Source organism: Pisolithus orientalis, assembly GCF_024613125.1.
Source record: "Pisolithus orientalis strain OTSU chromosome Unknown F5J12scaffold_1, whole genome shotgun sequence".
NCBI classification, from domain to species: Eukaryota; Fungi; Basidiomycota; class Agaricomycetes; order Boletales; family Pisolithaceae; genus Pisolithus; species Pisolithus orientalis.
Window position 1 is genome coordinate 1,436,735 of NW_026260782.1, and position 16,925 is coordinate 1,453,659.

The window sequence follows — 16,925 nt, forward strand, 5'->3', positions numbered from 1 at the left end:
ACTGCGATATTACAATCTATGGCTCATCCGTCCCCCCAACGTACATGTACTTTCGGAACCGTTTGCGAAGCTTCCCGCCCTCTTTCCCGATCTTCCTCGCCAATTCCACCCACGACGGTATCGTAAGGTCCTCCATCTCATATGGCGCGTACTTCGACTTCTTTACCTCAGCATCCCGCAGCTCCTCCGGCAGGCTCTCCAACGGAATGAGGGGCTGTGTATTTGATGTCCGCCCTGCCACTCCCCCTGTGTGCAATCTTAATAACGAGAACGTCAGATACTCCAGCTCATACTCCGGCGTATCCCTCGCATCGTATTTCTCCACCTTCGGCATCCAATACTATACACCATGTCTTCAACACTTCACCGCTCCCCTTCAAACAGAATCGCTCACCTGTGCATAGCCAAGCGGCGTCCACAGCACATTCCGCCGCGAAGGCGACCCAACATGAACCTTGCAATCAAAATCAACGCCGCATCCTCCTAATTCATCTCTCTCGGGTCCTCCTTCGCACTTCACCGCTCTGTTTCCAGACTTTCTTTGACAATCGGGGGACCCTCTAAACCCGACCCCGCCGTAGTGTCCACTCATACCCACTTCCCGCACCCCAATGTCCGTCAAACCTGTTACGTTGTACACGTACGCCCTGAATGTCGGAACGTAAGGATTCGGTACCACAGACGGATTGACGTTAACAACTGCATAGTCCCCATAGTCTATCTCGTCCTTGGGACCCGGCAGCCGCAAAAAGTCCGCGATCAACATATCGAATAATGAAGCTGCATGCTTTGTGAGTTCGGGCGTCTCTTCTGCGTCCGCATCCGTATCCCCCTCCACGTGGACGTCGTCCGCCTTCATAAAGTAAAACTGTGGTTGATATAATTTAGCCATATAGCGGTTCCTCGGGAAAATAATCGTACGTGATCGGTATTAAGGTGCTGTGGGCCAAAATTAGGCCTGTATACGGCGGATATGATTCGCACACTTACACCGAAAAGATGTCCGAGAATCGTGTCTTGGAATCGTAGGCTCAATTCCACGTAGCGACCGTACTGATGAGTCGATCAGCCAGATAACCAAGTCCGCCCCGCGACAACTCACACATCGCGAATAATAATGTTCATCTGTCGGCGGAACATGGCCTGAACACCGTAAGCCGCGATTCTTCCACGCAAATAAACGAAACACACCCGTCACCCACACCTGTTCGTAATTCAAGATCGATGCTTGCGTGGATCTGATGCAACCAGTATTAACATACTCACCTGCAACTGACGGGAACGGAACGTTGTCAACTGATCCTCAAACCATGCGAATTGCTGGTTTCCCGGGTCATCATCGTCACCTGTTGGGCAACCATTTACACCTACGGGAGATGGCATTGATGACGATTTCAGACGACATTAGTATTGGCCTGTACGTGCCTTCGTTGGAAGAGTAGAAATACATCGTGTTGAGGCTGACAACAGCAAGTGCACCAGGCACCACTTCTACGGAAAAATAACCGCCCCGAAGGAAAGATACTTGGGAATCCGGGGGTATGAAACTGCCCCACATCCTGTGGAATCATAAGACTCGTGTCTCCATAGTGCTGGACAACCTACGAAGAGTATGTTCTGGTGATGTCATTGGGACCTGTGGTGTACGTTGGGCGTCAACCGACCATGTTTTGGCACAACCTGAAACTAACTGGCCTGGAAGAAGGGTATTCTGATCACCGTGTCAGCTTACGCTAAAGTCGAGGTAGTAAACGGTCTTACGTGTGCTAAAGCCGAAAGTGCCGCGGGCGTCAGACAAGAAGGAACAAAACAAAAACAAGAGCACCCACGCCAGACGTCGTTGTTCCCTGGGCAAGAGTATGACTGCCATCGACGCCACAAGGAAGACAGGACACCTTACCTATAGTTGGTACCACTGGAATGCCTTTACTTGAAAAGACCTGTTTCATCTTTTCGGCTACGGCTCCATTGAGTTCGTAGACCTCACTGAGAGGTCGTGGGATCTTGTCGTCATTGTCATGCCTTGTGAGAACGATGTCAAGTCGATGGCAGTCAGACAGGACCCAGCATCGTACCTGGCACTGTCCCCAGTCCCTGGTTTTGGAGCATCCGAGACCTATACAGGTGGACAATGTTGCAAAGAGACTCACATATTACGAAGTCTATTTCATCGCTCCAGCGCTCTTCTAGGTAATCGAGCGTGAAGTTCGTCAGCGCAAGTGGAGAGTCGCACTCCCTACGCCAAGCGGGTCACGTAAATGACGGAGAAACAGCAAGATGGGAGACATACTTGTAGGCCGTTCCGTAGTACCCGGCACGGCGTTTCTTCTTGGGCTTTTTTCTGTGGCAAGCAGTGGAAGGGTGGGCACCGCGTTTGTAGTAGGGGTCGGGGTGTAGATCAGTTATATGCAAGAACCTACCATGGAAGCGACGATCTGCAAGAGATCAGATCAATGTAGCACACGATGGATAATCCTGATCAACATACCCTCCTGTGATGAGCGAAGCCGCGGCGCATCGAGCACCACCTGGGTGGGCAAACTCGTGGCTGGCGAGCAGAGGCCTAGCACCAACCAAATGAGCAACATGTGAAGGAAACCTTACGGGTACAGCAATTGCACGCACCACCCTATTATAAGCGGAGGGGGCTGACAGGGAGAACCCACGGAAAAGCGACCCGTCGTCCCACGTTCGTACTGGTGCAAGGTCCAAGCTCTCCAATTCCGTCACCGTCTCAGATACTGTAACCTACCACCATCCACTGAGAAGAATGTCTGAGGAAACTCCCTTGTACGTCCCGCCAGATCCCAAGGCTACTCGGTATTTTTCGTTCCTCGATAAGATAAATGAGAAGTACCATGCCTCGCTCGAAACATACTCTGATCTGCACACCTGGTCGACAAAACACATCGATCTGTTCTGGAACCTCGTATGGGATGACGTCGGTATCATCGGCAGAAAGGGCAGCCATGTCGTCGACAATCAAGCAGTCCCCGCCTCCAACCCACCGTGGTTTCAGGGGGCAAGACTGAACTGGGCGGAGAACATGCTCAGCTGTCGCTCCGAGCACAAGATCGCTCTCATACAAGCAAGTACGTCTTTCTCTCCGTGTTTCATTAATGCTAGATCGACTACATGTGAATGTAGCTGAACCAACACCTAACTGTCCAAGCCTCTACAGATAGGCATGTTACGTACGCGCAGTTGTATGATATCGTGGCGAATCTCGTCTCTGCACTCCATCAGCTGGAGCTTAAACCAGGCGATCGAGTAGCGTCCTATTGTTCCAATTGCATCGTACGTCATTCTGATGCGCAGTGTTCCGTGCTCAGGCGCTCATCAGTTGCACAGGAAAATGTTGCGGCGTGTCTGGCAGCCACAGCGATCGGTACCAATCTCTTTCAGCGTCACTCGCAGAGTGCCCCCTGACTCCGCCTCTCACATCAGGCTGCATTTGGGTCAGCGCTGCTGCGGATTTCGGTGCAGAAGGCGTACTAGAGCGGTAACGAATTCCTTCACATCAAACAGATCCAGATCCCTCAACAGGTGCACAGTTTCGAGCAAGTCCGGCCTCGCGTCATCTTCGCTGTGGACGCTGTGGTGTAGGCTATACTTGACTGATGGAAAGGACTCGGCGGTTAACGTATTGACAGTTACAACGCTAAAGTGCACCAGCACCTGCCAAAATTGCAGGCTTTGCTGTCCGGTCTCCACGAGCGCTGCGCTTTGGAGCCTAAAGTAGTCATCATCGAAACGGGTAAGCGGGACCCTTCCATTCTGATTGGAGGATGGGAGCTCTGGGACAACTTTATTGCCGAGGGGAAGGCAAAGGCCCTTGGACGCAAGAATGGAGAAATTGAATGGAGTCGCCAGAGCTTCGACTGGCCCCTGTGGATTCTTTTCAGCTCCGGAACCACGGGTACGTCGAATTGTACCCGCTAAACTCGTCATCAACTCTGCTGGGATTTCATTGCAGGTCGTCCCAAGTATGCATTTAGTACTCCAACTTCGCCGAGCCGAGCTGATGCACCTCTCTCTAGACCCATTGTTCACCGTGCTGGAGGAATGCTATTGCAGTCGAAGAAAGAATTCGTGATATGTGCAGATCTACGCCCAGAAGACGTTTTCTTTTATTATACCACAACGTGAGTGTACTTCTTCCCCGGAAGTTCGGAATGATCAAACTGCGCCTACATTTCCAGTGGATGGATGATGTGGAATTTTCTTGTGAGTGGCCTGAGCCTGGGTTGTACCCTCGTTCTCTACGATGGAAGTCCTTTGAGGGATCCTGCCTATCTTTGGCGTCTTGTGGATAGCTTGCGAATCACAATCTTCGGAACAAGTGCCAAGTACCTCGATCAACTTTCCGTATGGCGCTCCGTCTTTACCTCGTACGTTGTAACTAACGTGGAGCCAATAGAAAGTTTACAAACCCCGAGAACATCATGATTTGTCGACTTTGCGACATATCTATTCCACGGGTTCCCCTTTGGCACCCGCACTGTTTGACTATGTTTACGAGGATATCCATCCAAACGTTCTGCTTGCCTCGATAACAGGTGAGGTCTGTGCTTGCAGTGCACGATTATATTTATATTAGTATATAGGGGGAACGGATATATGCTCCCTGTTCGCTGGTATGTGCACGGCTCTGCCCGTTTATCGGGGCGAGATACAGTGCCGCATGCTCGGGATGGCAGTGGAAACGTACTCCCAGGAGGGGGTCAAGTCAGAAGAGGGTCAGGCTGGCGAGCTAGTCTGCGTGCGACCCTTCCCTTGCATGCCCCTCGGTTTTTGGCCCCTTTCCGGATTTGATGCACCCGACGAGGCCGTTAGAGCGGCATCGGAACGATTTTACCAAGCCTATTTTGCAGAATACAAACACGTGTGGCGTGAGTGCGACCGCCTCGTGTTTTGGGGGGTGGCATAACTAACATGTTCTCTGTAATGATCAGATCATGGCGACCATGTGTTGCTTACGCGATCACGCGGCGGAAATGGAGGGGGGCTCATCATGTTGGGCAGGAGTGACGGTGTCTTGTGCGTCCATATCTTGTTCGATTGGGAACATCGGCGTGACAATCGGCCCGTAGAAACCCAGGAGGAGTTCGTTTTGGGTCATCGGAGATATACGATGTACTCGATGTGTGCTTCTCTGTTTCCGGACACAGTACAGCTACTAGTACGATTGAGGACGCGCTAGTAGTTGGACAGGCCATTGGAGGGGGTTTAGATGAGCGTGTGATTCTATTCGTGAAACTTCCCGTGGGCAGGACACTAGGTACAGATATGGAGAGTATGATCAAGACGGAGATCAGGGTGAGGAGGACAGCTCGCCATGTTCCTGCCCGAGTAAGTTTACCCTCCCATCATCGTGTCTTCCCCAATGTGTCTGCTAACGAAATCCCCTGTTGGCCGTTCCCAGATAGTTCAAGTAGAAGATATCCCATATACTCTAAACGGGAAAAGGGTAGAAGTGCTGGTGAAGAAAGTAGGTGGATGTTTCGTTTCGGACTTGTTTCGGATGAGGAGGGTGATTTATCCAGATTATCAACGGCGCTCCACTATCCAGTATCAATCCGGCTACGCTACGGAATCCCGAATGCCTTGTCGAGTATGTGCGGGTCAGCGAGCAGCTCCGAGCAGAGGTGGGATCGAAATGATCGTGTACTGTAAAGAGATTGGTTATTTGCCTGACTACTGCGTTGTGGGAACTAAATACTACGCTTCGTCGAAGGACTTTCCATTTTTGTGCACTGCCACGATGCATGCCGCCTCCAAGCCGGACCTCAATGCCTCAAGGCCTCATGTGCAGCTTCCCCGGGGTTTTTTTTTTCTTCGCCCTGTTTCTGTGTCAGGGGCACTCAGAAATTTTCAGGCATGTGGGACGGGCAGGCTGGGGTTCGGCCGGTCCTTTTCAGTGGACCAACAACTCGTGGTTGTGAACACTACCCCCCATCAGAGTCCTGCACGCCGCCTACCCCAACACACACCATACCACGCCGCTTCAGCTACGACGTACCAATACGACCCGAATCCTCGTGTTCGCCCTTGCTTAACCGTTTAATATGAGGCCTGCACCACGTCCACTCCCCCTAAATTGCCAGTATCAGTCATCGGCAACACGCCATCGTCCCCTACTCCCCTCCCCTCAGCGTCACAACCAACATCTCCGGGAACGCCAGACGTCCCGTCGAAAGCGCCTCTCAAGGCTTTCCCTCTCTACGTTCTCTGTCGCGTCCGTCTTTACACGTCCTGCGATGCCTTCCAAGTTCAACATCGCCCGTGCTAGTATTTATGGCAAGTCAATCCACAACGATGCGTTAGGAGAGTGCCATCTCATACCGATTCAACTTTAGGCGTCATTCTGCTCTGGACGGTGATCTGCCTGGCTATTGCAGCACACTTCCAGAGTCTGCTTGTCATCAATGATCTCAGTAGGCCTTCCCTCCACTCTTGCCTAGATCGCGAGTTCATCTCCTCCTCGCTTAGCTCGTTTCGTGCCCTTTGCCATTTTCGTCTGCAGCGCGAGCATGTTGGTTTTACTCACCCTGTGAGTGTCGGTCCGCAGAGCGTTACCCGCTACCCTTACACGTCGTGGTTAGCCTTGGATGCAGTGTGCTGCGTACAGGCAACCCTATATCTACCCGCATCGAACTCGGATGTCTCGGGTTACTGGGCACTTTTTGGCTTGGTCAGAGGTTCCATATCATCTATGCTTCCAGAATGCTAAGCTCGGTACAGCCCTTGGTGCATATCTGGCAAGTTCTGATTCCGAAAATGCCAACGTAGAATGCTTCTCGTCCGCAGACGAAACAACGCTCGTTGATGTAGCTGGATGTACGCTATCAGCGCGTTCACTTCATTTTCCCGCGCTCATCTCCAACAGTCTCTACGGATACTTATCAAGCCCAGTACCGTGTGCTCGAGGCGTTTTCGTTATTTAACGTGATTCTTGGTGAGTGACCGGTTCGCGATGTTTCAAGATGTGCGCTAACCCTTGGTATCCAGTATGGGGGTTCCTTCTCTTCCTGCTCACTATGGCCGTGAAACACCATTACCGAGTGAACCGAAACGTGTGGTTCATCTCCGTTACATCATATCCATGGTTCGGATCCAACGCGAAATCAGCAACACTTCCCGCCCCAGTGGTCAGTCGTTCCCGATCAAGAGGCAGAGCCTTCGAGAAGGAAGACCCTGAATTGTGGCGGAAGGGCTCTGGATCATCGCGCCGTGGTGATTCACGCTATCCAGAGTACAAAGCCCCACCCCGTGCTTATACTGTTGACAAGTATATGAGGAATGCTTCGCCCAGGAGGTGATGCAAGTATCTGTGATACTCTCTTTAGCCTACATCTGGGGACTGTGGGGTCTTTGCTGTTGGATATAGAAGCTGTAACCTTATCATATGTACTTGTAGAGTTGGACTTGGAATATGCGATGCTTTTGCTCAGGGGTTTCTTTCCTCCACGTGACTCGCTTCATGTCGAAGTTCGAATGTCAATGTTATTGTCCGTCCCCTTGCCTCACGGCTTCGAGACGACTGCCATATACCCACAAAGCACGCTCATACGAACTTCGCCATGACTGTCTTGTTTACGAACTTACGCATAGCCGCGTATGGTGCGTCCAGAGACCCATTCAGTGTATCATGACTAGCTAATTTGCCGCAGTGTATGTCTTCGCCCTCTCTGCAACTGTCCTCGGGGTGGCAAGCAATTTCGCTAAACTGTTCCTTCCACATGTTCAGCGTGAGTCAGTAGCAGGATTAAGGAGTTCATCGGAGCTAACACGTTGCCTCGCCAGATGACTATACCATCTTCTCGCTCGTCACTCCCTCTGTGACGATATTCGCGCTCCTCTGTATGTGAGTGAGCCCGTCGCACGCACACGAAAGAAGAATGCTAACTGTATGTGCAGACTACAATTTGCACAACCCGTGATTGAAGTGATCGCCCATGCAATACTCGGGATCTTATGGCTGAGTGGGTCCAATTGTGATACACGGGTTTGATATGCTTATTGGTACCACCAAGCTATGGCTGCCTGGACATCGTAAGTTATCAGCTATATGCCCCGAAAATGGTAACGAATGACCTGCTGCAGCGACATTATCGGTCCCATACAGTGCTACGATTTGGGAGGCATTAGCACACCAACGAATAGCGGCTCGAGTGAGTTTCTTGATGGTCGATGTAGAAGTGGGTCGATGATTTTGTGACAGTGTCCGCACGCTCGTACTGCTATCAAATGAAAGTTATGCAGGCCTTCTCGTGGGCTATCTTCATTTCATGTATGTACTCTCTGTTCCGCGGCTCGCCAGGAGCAGGGTCTCACTCGAGCGATGCAAACAGTGCTGGGCTTCATCGTCATCGTAGTCTGCCTCACCTCGCGGGCAATTGCCTTCGGCCGGTGCGTGCATGTTCCATCCCGTTATGTTTGAGAAGCATTAACTCCCTGTCTCAAAGGCGTTTTGCATGGACCGAACATATCTCGCAGCTCGGTTGGTTCGGCGAGCTACCGGGTTACCCGACGGAGGCAGTTTACCCCCGTCCATACTACTCTCCATACCCGTACTACCCTTACCAGGGGGCAGCCAGTCCTTACGTCCAGCAAATGCCCGGTCACTCCGTGGTTATCCAACCTGGCGCCAACGGTCTCCCGATGGTCACGCAAATGCCCGGCCCGGTCCCTTAAATGTTCAAGAGATGAGAATCACAAAATGTCTTGTCGGCTACAAGCTGCTACAGACCCCGTGGATTGACCGTTCAGGCCTATTATTACTGACATGACTGTATGACCATTATAACCGCGATACCCACTCAGCGAGGTAGGATATCATATGTGTACCCACGAAAATGCTTGCCTGTATATAAGTACATACTGATAGTTTCGGAGTAAATGTTGTGGGGCACCAGTTGTGCCTCGTGGGCGTGGTGCGCCCGCCTCGTGGCAGGTTCGGTCTCACGAACCTAAACTTCGGTTCCCATCAAACACCCTTTCTGTACCACTTGTTACGCTTTTGACGATCCTTTCGACGATACAGACATGGCACTGTTTATGGACCATCCGTTCAGAAATGTATTGAAAGGTAACTCAGGTTTCGTTGGGAATATTCGTATGGGCGCTTACCGCACGAACAACCAGGATTTTTGGCTCTGGTAATGGCGCATGTCATCATGAAGTTCTTGCCCCAATCTATCCGTAAGACCACATCATTTTCACCTCACAAGTGGCGAACTGGATCTATTTGCCAGATGTTATTCACTTGACACAGACGTCGGTGACGATACTGGTGATTGTAGCTCTAATATTCTTGTGAGTGATGGATGTTGGTACTTGTGGGACTGTACTCAGCCTCTATGTACAGTGTGGTGCGCCATCACTCTGAACAGGGACGGGTCATGTCACGGGGCCAAGAAGAGCTAATTGTCATCGCTGCACTCGGGGCATTCTGGCTCGGTAAGCCGTCGTTGAAGTGCATATTTATGATCTGATCGACTGAACTGTTGCAGCGGTCCTTCTTGCGATGAGGGCGTACAATCAAAGCAGCGTCGACGTTGACCTCGCGCACCCCCGTCATTTGTTCTCCCCTAGCACTGGGAATGCGGAGACCAATGTTGTTGGCGCGGGTGGCCGTAGGGCACCTGCTGGGGGGTACTCCACTCGTGATCGTTATGATGACCGTCCAAGGACAGGATACCGAAAGGAATACCCGTGCAATCCCAATGATGTGTACTGCGTGACGGAAGAGTGGGCTTTCTATTGAACACGAACAGATTAACCAATGTGGCGCTAATCAAAAAAAACGCCATATATGATGATCTCGACTATTTCTTCATTTCGACGCGCTTTATATACGAAGATGTTGTCTGTATTTTATCTTCCTCGTGTCGTTGTAGAGTGTTTTCTTGTCGTGGATTATATACCTGTTGTTTTTTCTTATCTACCGGCCGGCATTGTTCTGAATGGCAATTGTCCGGCAATCTGCCGCTGGTGACCAAATACATAGCCTAATCAGTAGAAGCCCCGCATCGTATTAATCGTATCCCTCGCACAAGCGTCGACACCGTGCAAAGCGTCCAACTATGATGAGTACCATTCATTGTCGTCTTTCTGACCGGTCCAGGCTGACCTTAGTTCCTATAACACTCATCTTCCTCCTCTACCAAGCGTCGTATCGAAACAGATGTCATGAAACTGTACGTGCCGAGTGTCCACCCAATTACTTTCCTGAGGTGACGATCTAGGTTGATGTCCGACTACGAAGTCACCCTCGTCAACGACAGCATGCGCGAATTTTACGTGCGATTCTACGGGCCAGCAGAGAGTCCGTCGTTTTGCTCTGCACCCGCCTCGTCCCTTTGTCTTACGGACAGCCCTACAGCACCATTTGCAGGTGGCATTTGGAAGATACATGTGGAGCTGCAAGCCGACTACCCATACAAGTCTCCAAGTATTGGTTTTATGAACAAGATCTTCCACCCTAACATTGACGAATTGTGAGTGCCTGGAGACCGCTAATAAGATTTGTCCTTAATGAATGCAGGAGTGGTTCTGTCTGCCTGGATGTTATCAATCAAACGTGGTCACCCATGTTCGGTATGTGGCTCTGCGCCGGGATGTGATCGATCTTTTACAATCCATCAATGTAGATATGATCAACATCTTCGAGGTGTTTTTGCCGCAATTATTGCGGTATCCAAACCCTAATGATCCTTTGAACGGCGAAGCCGCTGCGCTTTTGATGCGACATCCGAAAGAATATGAAGCCAAGGTCAAAGGTACGCTACTTCACCATTCGTCGACTCTCCGCGGTGGTTCATAGATCCACTTCAGAGTACGTGCAAAGATTCGCAACGAAGGAAGTGGTCGATGCAACGAACGGTCCCGACGACAAAGAGGAGGAGGACGCAGAAATGAGCGACATTGGCAGCATCAGCGAAGACGACTCTTGATGACCGTACGCTCCGAGCTTAACTCAGTTAATCTTCCTTGGCGCTGTCACACTTCCTTTTAACATTTTTCTTTCACAAGTACTATGCTCATTCACGTCGAATACCCGATGCTTTCCCCCCTACCGTAGAATTCGCGCCACGCCGACCATACATTCGGACTCTCATCGGATGCCATTTTTTCTTTCCCATTTGTTGTACCTGTACCTAGGAAGTTCCGTGTCGACCTGCTTGTTCTAGTAGGTAATGATCAGGATTGCGTATATCATGGAAAGGCAGATCTCCCAAAGTAAGCTAGCCAGGAGCAGAAGTTGGGTCGGCCGATGGTGGTAATGGGGGAACCAATTCGTCGACCCTTCTTTGAATCTCTGTCGCAGTCTGATAAGATAAAGAAGCCGTGTGAAAATGTCAAACGGATTGCAAGAAAGCGGCGGACCTTCATAAGAGCATCAATTTGGGACTTGACGCTATCTACCGTTGTAGACTTGACTTTACTCTGTTTGAGGAGTTCCTCCTTAAGCAAGACGAGTTCTTTCCGTTTGAGATCGAGCCTAGATCGAAGTAAATTATGTTTTTTTTTTTTTTTTTTTAATGATGCGCTGGCAACGGAACGGCGGTGCCAACCTCTGACGTTCGGCGAGTTCGAAGCTGAGGCGGTTCAGCATCAACTGATGAGGGTTGTCTAGGACGTCCTCCGTTCGCGCTTCTGGCGGTGCAATCTGCTGGAACTCTTCAAGCGAATGTAGGGGAACGTCCTGATAAATGGACCTAAGTGAAGGGGCAACGAGTCACAATGTAGCGGTGTGATTGACAGAATTGAAAGGCGTACGCAAACTGACGACACTTTTCGATCTCACGTTCGAGGTGGCGCTTTTCATAAAGCAAGTTTTGTAGGCCAAGATGGGTCTGGTCCATTTCCTGTCTTGCCTCAGTCGTGGCCTGCTTGTGAGCACGGGTTGCAGCATTGGCGTTGCGGTTGAGAGCCTTGAGACGAGCGACGAGGGCGGTGGCCTGGACTCGCACTGTAGTCGGATCTACACTGGCATTGGATGGGGCGACGAGTTGTCTGAGCTTGTCGATGGCAGGGTCGTCGTTGGCTGCCATTGGGTGGCCTGTGCGCGGGTATTTTAATGTGACTCTCATTACTAAGTATCAGTGAAGCAAGTCACGTGCGAGGTGGATATGATGAATGATGTGATGGCACAGGGCAGTTACATATGTCCAGCTTATGAGCAGGCGATAACCTCAACGATTCGGCCGCATCACCAAGCACTGTGATAGCTCCCTCTATCTGTAGTGGTCGAGCGCCGTCTCACACTCACGGTTCAAACGTTCACCGTCCTGAGCTTCTACTATAAGATCACACACCCCTTTGTCACCGCGTCTTCTCTTTCCCCTCAAGTGCGTCCCTAGTATCATCTACTTGCTAGAAATGGCCCGCCCAGTGCAACGTCCCCGTTCGGGCACCATACCCTCCATGGAGGTCGCTACCAACGCCATCAGAGATAGCGCCACCTTCATCGGTAAGTCTCTCCTGTCTGTGTCTTCCCCTCCGTTGTTCCAAATAGCATCTTCAGTCTTCGGTGCCTCCGGAGATCTCGCAAAGAAGAAGGTGTGTTGGCGGCGCTCTGTTATCTGCTGGCATCATTAACTTTAAGCCTAGACATTTCCTGCTTTGTTCGCCCTCTATCGCAAGGACTATCTTCCCCGCGATGTCCATATCGTCGGGTATGCTCGCACGAAGATGAACACTGAAGATTACCACAGGCGAATCTCGAGCTACATAAAAAGGGACAACGATCCCAACTTTGACACCAAACTTGAGGAGTTCAAGAATCTGTCCTTCGTATGTTTCTGGCGGATATGAAGACAGCGAGTCTTTCTGCAGGTTGAACGCCCATCTCGTAGAAATCGAAAAGAGTTACAGAACCAGCAACCGCATCTTCTATCTTGCTCTTCCTCCCTCCGTGTTTATTCCTGTCGCAAAGCATGCCAGGGAAGAGTGTTACTCCAGAGGGGTAAATCGCATCATCGTCGAAAAGCCGTTTGGAAAGGATCTCCAGTCATGCAGAGAGCTCCTGAACGAATTGAAGAAGTATTGGAAGGAAGAGGAGACGTACCGCATCGATCACTATTTGGGCAAGGAGATGGTGAAGAACCTTCTCGTACTCCGCTTCGCCAACATTACGATGGGTGCGGGGTGGGATAAGAACTCGATTAGCAACGTGCAAATTACCTTCAAGGAGCCATTCGGCACAGAGGGCCGTGGTGGCTACTTTGACGAATTCGGTATCATCCGTGACGTTCTGCAGAACCGTAAGTGATCTGAATGTGTATGAGAACCGATTGACTTCAGTGGACACGTGTGTTTTTGTAGATATGTTGCAAGTGTTAAGTATCTTGACGATGGAAAGGCCGGTGTCATTCTCACCGGAAGACATTCGAGACGAGAAGGTACATGTAGCAAGGGAACAGATGTCGGGACTGTTCTCACGTTTCTGAACGTTCATAGGTCAAAGTGCTGCGTGCCATTCCTCCCGTGGAGCGCAAAGACACGCTGCTTGGGCAGTATGTAGCGGCTGATGACAAGCCAGGCTACCTCGACGACGACACGGTACCCAAGGATTCCGTATGTCCCACGTTTGCCGCTACGGTCCTCTGGATCCACAACCCGAGGTGGGAAGGGGTCCCATTTATCATGAAGGCTGGAAAAGGTTAGTTTTCCGGAAATTATAAAAACGAATGTTGGCTCTGATGGATGGCGTATGCAGCGTTGAACCAAGCCAAAGTAGAAGTCCGGATCCAATTCAAGGATGTGACACAGGGCATCTTTGCTGAAATCTCACGGAATGAGTTGGTGGTGCGAATTCAACCCCAAGAGGCGGTTTATTTGAAGCTGAACACGAAATCACCGGGATACGCCTTCCGTGCGATACCTACTGAGATGGATCTAACTTACAATAGACGGTTTACGGAGGCGACGATTCCGGAGGCGTACGAGGTTCTGATATTGGATGCATTGAGGGGAGACCAGTCGAACTTTGTCAGGGACGACGAGCTGGATGTTGCGTGGAAGGTGAGGGTTGCTCGCAGGTGGGAGACTGGAGTTCTGATGGGCCTACTCATAGATCTTCACACCGATTCTTCACTGGATTGATGGGAAGGAAGGTGAAAAACCTAAGCCTGAGCCATATCCATATGGATCACGGGGTCCGGCAACACTAGATGCGTTCGTTGAAAGTTATGGATACAAACGAACCGAAGAGGCATAGTGAGTGGAAGAATAACCACATTTGTCGGAAGTGGACACATGTTTATGGACTCCACAGCAACTGGCCTACGACGAACTTGTCGAATCTGTGAAGGCGTAGTGGTTATGTTTGATGCTGGGCTACTCCTTGTTGTCATGATATTGCTAGTGTGTACGAATGACATCAGTTTGCACGTGACCCATCCGATGTGTGGGCTGAATCGTGATGGCAAGACGGTAAATTGTCAGTACTTCAACCTGAGAGAGGGAGAGAGGAAAAGGAACTGAAACCGCGAGGTCATTGCCGCCTGTCATCAATCGTCAGCTCAACGTTCCACGCCTAGTGCTCCGAGCGTCCCTTCCGCAGTTGTCGCTGGTGATTTCATTGATGTAATTCCACAAATTTGCTCACCGCTGTGTCAGTCTGAGAACCCCGCGGGAGTCTAGGAAGTGCTATACTATCGACTCTGAGATCCAGCCCCTTCGCTGTGGGCGCATATCCGCTAATCCGCGTAGTGTGCCAGTATAATAGATATCCTCACTCGTCCTGTTCTCCTACCATCTGTTCACTTCCCATGTCCTACCCCTCCGAACTCTTCTCTCTGTTCTTCTGCCCCCTCTGCACCCCTCCCGGGTTCCTCGTAGCACCGACAACTCTTCGCTGTGGTCATACCGTATGCTCTGCTCATATCTCATCGTCCGCTTGCCCCATCCCGACCTGTTCCACCGCCCAGCATCAAGAGTTTACGCCAAACATACCGTCTTCATCGCGCGTCGCGTTCTTCGCTGCACCTCACCCTCCCGAAGATGACTCGTCCGCACTCCACACCCATCCCAGACTTGATGTTCGTATAAACAATATCATACAACTCCTCCGCCACAGCAGTTTGGGTGGGCAGGATGCCTCGTCCTGCTCGGATGACGAATCCGACCGGGACGACGACTCCGGCGCGCCGGACGCTTGGCCGTCTTCCCCCCAGTCACAAGCTCCGACTCCACGGAGCAACGCACGGACGCTGGCCCAGGCCCCCTCCACTCTCGATCCCCCTCCCTCTTCTCGTCCCATCGACACTCTTGCTGAATTTAGCAAAGCCCTCACCGCAGAGCTCACATGCGAAATCTGTCTCATGCTCCTTTATCAACCCGTCACGACCCCCTGCGAACACGTATGTTTACTTGCTCTCCCTCACCCCTCGCTTCGTGCCATTCATCATCACCCCAGACATTCTGCTCAAAGTGCCTACAGAAATCACTAGATCACAGCATGCTCTGTCCACTCTGTCGGGAGGACCTCCCTGGATTTGCCTATTTTCAAGAACATCCTCATAATAAGGTCCTACTCTCCCTTCGTACGCGTTCATTACGCCACTTTTCCATCCCGCGGGTCTCTCATGATGCATTAACCCTAGCAGTCCTCAAGGCGTATGCTGATGACTATGCAAGTCGTGGCGAGGCCATAGAGAACGCAGAGAGACATGCGCGTCTCGACACGCCTATATTCGTCTGCCAGCTTTCATTTCCCGGCATGCCCACTCTTCTTCACTTTTTCGAGCCGCGTTACCGATTGATGCTGCGTCGGTGCCTCGAGAGCCCCTTCCCCGCATTTGGAATGATCATGCCACCCCGTGCTGCTCCGCTATCGGGGCACGGTACAACTGCGGGGTCGGATTTTGGTACCATGCATGAAATACGAAGCGTGCAGATGTTAGCCGATGGTCGAAGTATGGTGCAAACTTGGGGCATTCACCGGTTTAGAAGTCCTCGAACGCGACTCGCTGGACGGGTACATGGTCGGCAGAGTGGAGAGGATTGACGATTATGACGATGACCTAGGCGAGTGGGCAGCCGAAGAGGTTCAGTCACCTATCCCCTCATCTTCTCGTGTTCCGTCATTTGTGTCACGTCCGCCGTCTCCCATATTGCACACACGCGTAATGCCCACGCGTTCTCTACGAAGTGCCACGCGCTGGTCAAGATCTTCGCCTTCGAACTTGAGTCAACGGTGTCTGTCGACCGAGGCATTGATGACAGCGTGCCATGCGTTCCTGTCGCAGTTGTGCGAGGGAACAGCGCCGTGGGTGGTGCAACGGCTGAACCACACATACGGTCCACAGCCACCGGATAACAATCCAGGAGCTTTCTCCTTCTGGATGGGAATGGTTTTACCCATCGACGAGCACGAGAAAGCGAAATTGTTACCGGTCAAGAGCGCGCGGTTGAGGCTGAGGATGGTGGTTGGTTGGATCGAGCAGCTAAACAGTAATTGGTGGGTTTGGCGATATGGTATGTGAAATGTAGATCTTGAACTGATCATGGTTGCAGGTGGTTTTCCAGTGGCTGTATTGTCCTTATGACGCCATCCTTGGTTCGACCATCTGCATGCATTTTTCTCACATGTATTCCACACATTCCCATTCTACACAACCAGACTATGCCATATTACCTTTCAATGTATCTCATTTGCATCTGACCTCAGTCATGTAACCCTTCCGCACTGCACCACTACCATCTGACTGCAAGCGCTCACACTTGGTTTTTGTTCTGGGTTTTTGGTTGTTTTGGATATTCACAGTAGCTCGTTACTCAGTAACACGTAGACATTTACAACTTCGAGGGGGATGGGACTCCTTTTTGAGCCTCAAACGCTGATCGATGATCCCCTCCATCGGTAATAATCACGTGCATGAGTGACTTGGAGAGACCCTTTTAGGGCAATGCTT

General features: G+C 51.1%; 9 protein-coding genes across 9 annotated transcripts; 7 read left to right on the forward strand and 2 right to left on the reverse strand.

Moving 5' to 3' along the window:
• Positions 1-16: 16 nt before the first annotated feature.
• On the reverse strand, positions 17-2,588 carry F5J12DRAFT_902200 (uncharacterized protein; the record flags this gene model as incomplete). Its single annotated transcript, XM_051748267.1, has 14 exons — positions 17-340; positions 383-394; positions 425-868; positions 922-939; positions 991-1,053; positions 1,103-1,143; positions 1,426-1,559; positions 1,606-1,636; positions 1,830-1,847; positions 1,901-2,022; positions 2,076-2,094; positions 2,151-2,236; positions 2,291-2,435; positions 2,489-2,588. 14 exons carry the CDS (start codon positions 2,586-2,588, stop codon positions 17-19), a joined length of 1,557 nt encoding a protein of 518 aa, XP_051605832.1.
• Positions 2,589-2,770: 182 nt separating this feature from the next.
• Positions 2,771-5,663, forward strand: F5J12DRAFT_710828 (acetoacetyl-CoA synthetase; the record flags this gene model as incomplete). Its single annotated transcript, XM_051740670.1, has 14 exons — positions 2,771-3,110; positions 3,173-3,297; positions 3,352-3,388; positions 3,448-3,502; positions 3,555-3,602; positions 3,654-3,923; positions 4,041-4,145; positions 4,203-4,368; positions 4,421-4,559; positions 4,608-4,892; positions 4,956-5,040; positions 5,094-5,352; positions 5,426-5,491; positions 5,547-5,663. 14 exons carry the CDS (start codon positions 2,771-2,773, stop codon positions 5,661-5,663), a joined length of 2,097 nt encoding a protein of 698 aa, XP_051605833.1.
• Positions 5,664-6,068: 405 nt separating this feature from the next.
• On the forward strand, positions 6,069-7,322 carry F5J12DRAFT_902202 (uncharacterized protein; the record flags this gene model as incomplete). Its single annotated transcript, XM_051748268.1, has 7 exons — positions 6,069-6,300; positions 6,360-6,437; positions 6,493-6,553; positions 6,606-6,694; positions 6,745-6,830; positions 6,853-6,958; positions 7,012-7,322. The coding sequence occupies 7 exons, from the start codon at positions 6,069-6,071 to the stop codon at positions 7,320-7,322; spliced, it is 963 nt and encodes a 320-aa protein (XP_051605834.1).
• A 197-nt stretch (positions 7,323-7,519) lies between these two features.
• F5J12DRAFT_24523 (uncharacterized protein) lies at positions 7,520-9,141 on the forward strand. The gene is made up of 9 exons (XM_051738558.1): positions 7,520-7,623; positions 7,674-7,751; positions 7,807-7,867; positions 7,921-7,985; positions 8,037-8,055; positions 8,107-8,174; positions 8,225-8,293; positions 8,355-8,412; positions 8,469-9,141. The coding sequence occupies exons 1-9, from the start codon at positions 7,584-7,586 to the stop codon at positions 8,695-8,697; spliced, it is 687 nt and encodes a 228-aa protein (XP_051605835.1). The 5' UTR covers positions 7,520-7,583; the 3' UTR covers positions 8,698-9,141.
• Positions 9,049-9,769, forward strand: F5J12DRAFT_710251 (uncharacterized protein; the record flags this gene model as incomplete). The annotated part of the gene is made up of 5 exons (XM_051740634.1): positions 9,049-9,091; positions 9,148-9,204; positions 9,258-9,318; positions 9,371-9,462; positions 9,516-9,769. 5 exons carry the CDS (start codon positions 9,049-9,051, stop codon positions 9,767-9,769), a joined length of 507 nt encoding a protein of 168 aa, XP_051605836.1.
• A 485-nt stretch (positions 9,770-10,254) lies between these two features.
• F5J12DRAFT_887178 (ubiquitin-conjugating enzyme/RWD-like protein) lies at positions 10,255-10,958 on the forward strand (the record flags this gene model as incomplete). The annotated part of the gene is made up of 4 exons (XM_051747183.1): positions 10,255-10,502; positions 10,550-10,602; positions 10,656-10,784; positions 10,840-10,958. The coding sequence occupies 4 exons, from the start codon at positions 10,255-10,257 to the stop codon at positions 10,956-10,958; spliced, it is 549 nt and encodes a 182-aa protein (XP_051605837.1).
• A 291-nt stretch (positions 10,959-11,249) lies between these two features.
• Positions 11,250-12,059, reverse strand: F5J12DRAFT_710802 (Fms-interacting protein-domain-containing protein; the record flags this gene model as incomplete). The annotated part of the gene is made up of 4 exons (XM_051740669.1): positions 11,250-11,333; positions 11,392-11,506; positions 11,580-11,723; positions 11,785-12,059. The coding sequence occupies 4 exons, from the start codon at positions 12,057-12,059 to the stop codon at positions 11,250-11,252; spliced, it is 618 nt and encodes a 205-aa protein (XP_051605838.1).
• Positions 12,060-12,174: 115 nt separating this feature from the next.
• Positions 12,175-14,407, forward strand: F5J12DRAFT_793101 (glucose-6-phosphate 1-dehydrogenase). Its single transcript, XM_051743953.1, is given in 9 exon segments — positions 12,175-12,478; positions 12,533-12,567; positions 12,619-12,805; positions 12,825-13,271; positions 13,333-13,409; positions 13,468-13,669; positions 13,727-14,031; positions 14,084-14,226; positions 14,285-14,407. The coding sequence occupies 9 exon segments, from the start codon at positions 12,388-12,390 to the stop codon at positions 14,316-14,318; spliced, it is 1,521 nt and encodes a 506-aa protein (XP_051605839.1). The 5' UTR covers positions 12,175-12,387; the 3' UTR covers positions 14,319-14,407.
• Positions 14,408-14,780: 373 nt separating this feature from the next.
• On the forward strand, positions 14,781-16,719 carry F5J12DRAFT_933763 (PUA-like domain-containing protein; the record flags this gene model as incomplete). Its single annotated transcript, XM_051749576.1, has 4 exons — positions 14,781-15,371; positions 15,428-15,554; positions 15,615-15,926; positions 15,961-16,719. The coding sequence occupies 4 exons, from the start codon at positions 14,781-14,783 to the stop codon at positions 16,494-16,496; spliced, it is 1,566 nt and encodes a 521-aa protein (XP_051605840.1). The 3' UTR covers positions 16,497-16,719.
• Positions 16,720-16,925: the final 206 nt, after the last annotated feature.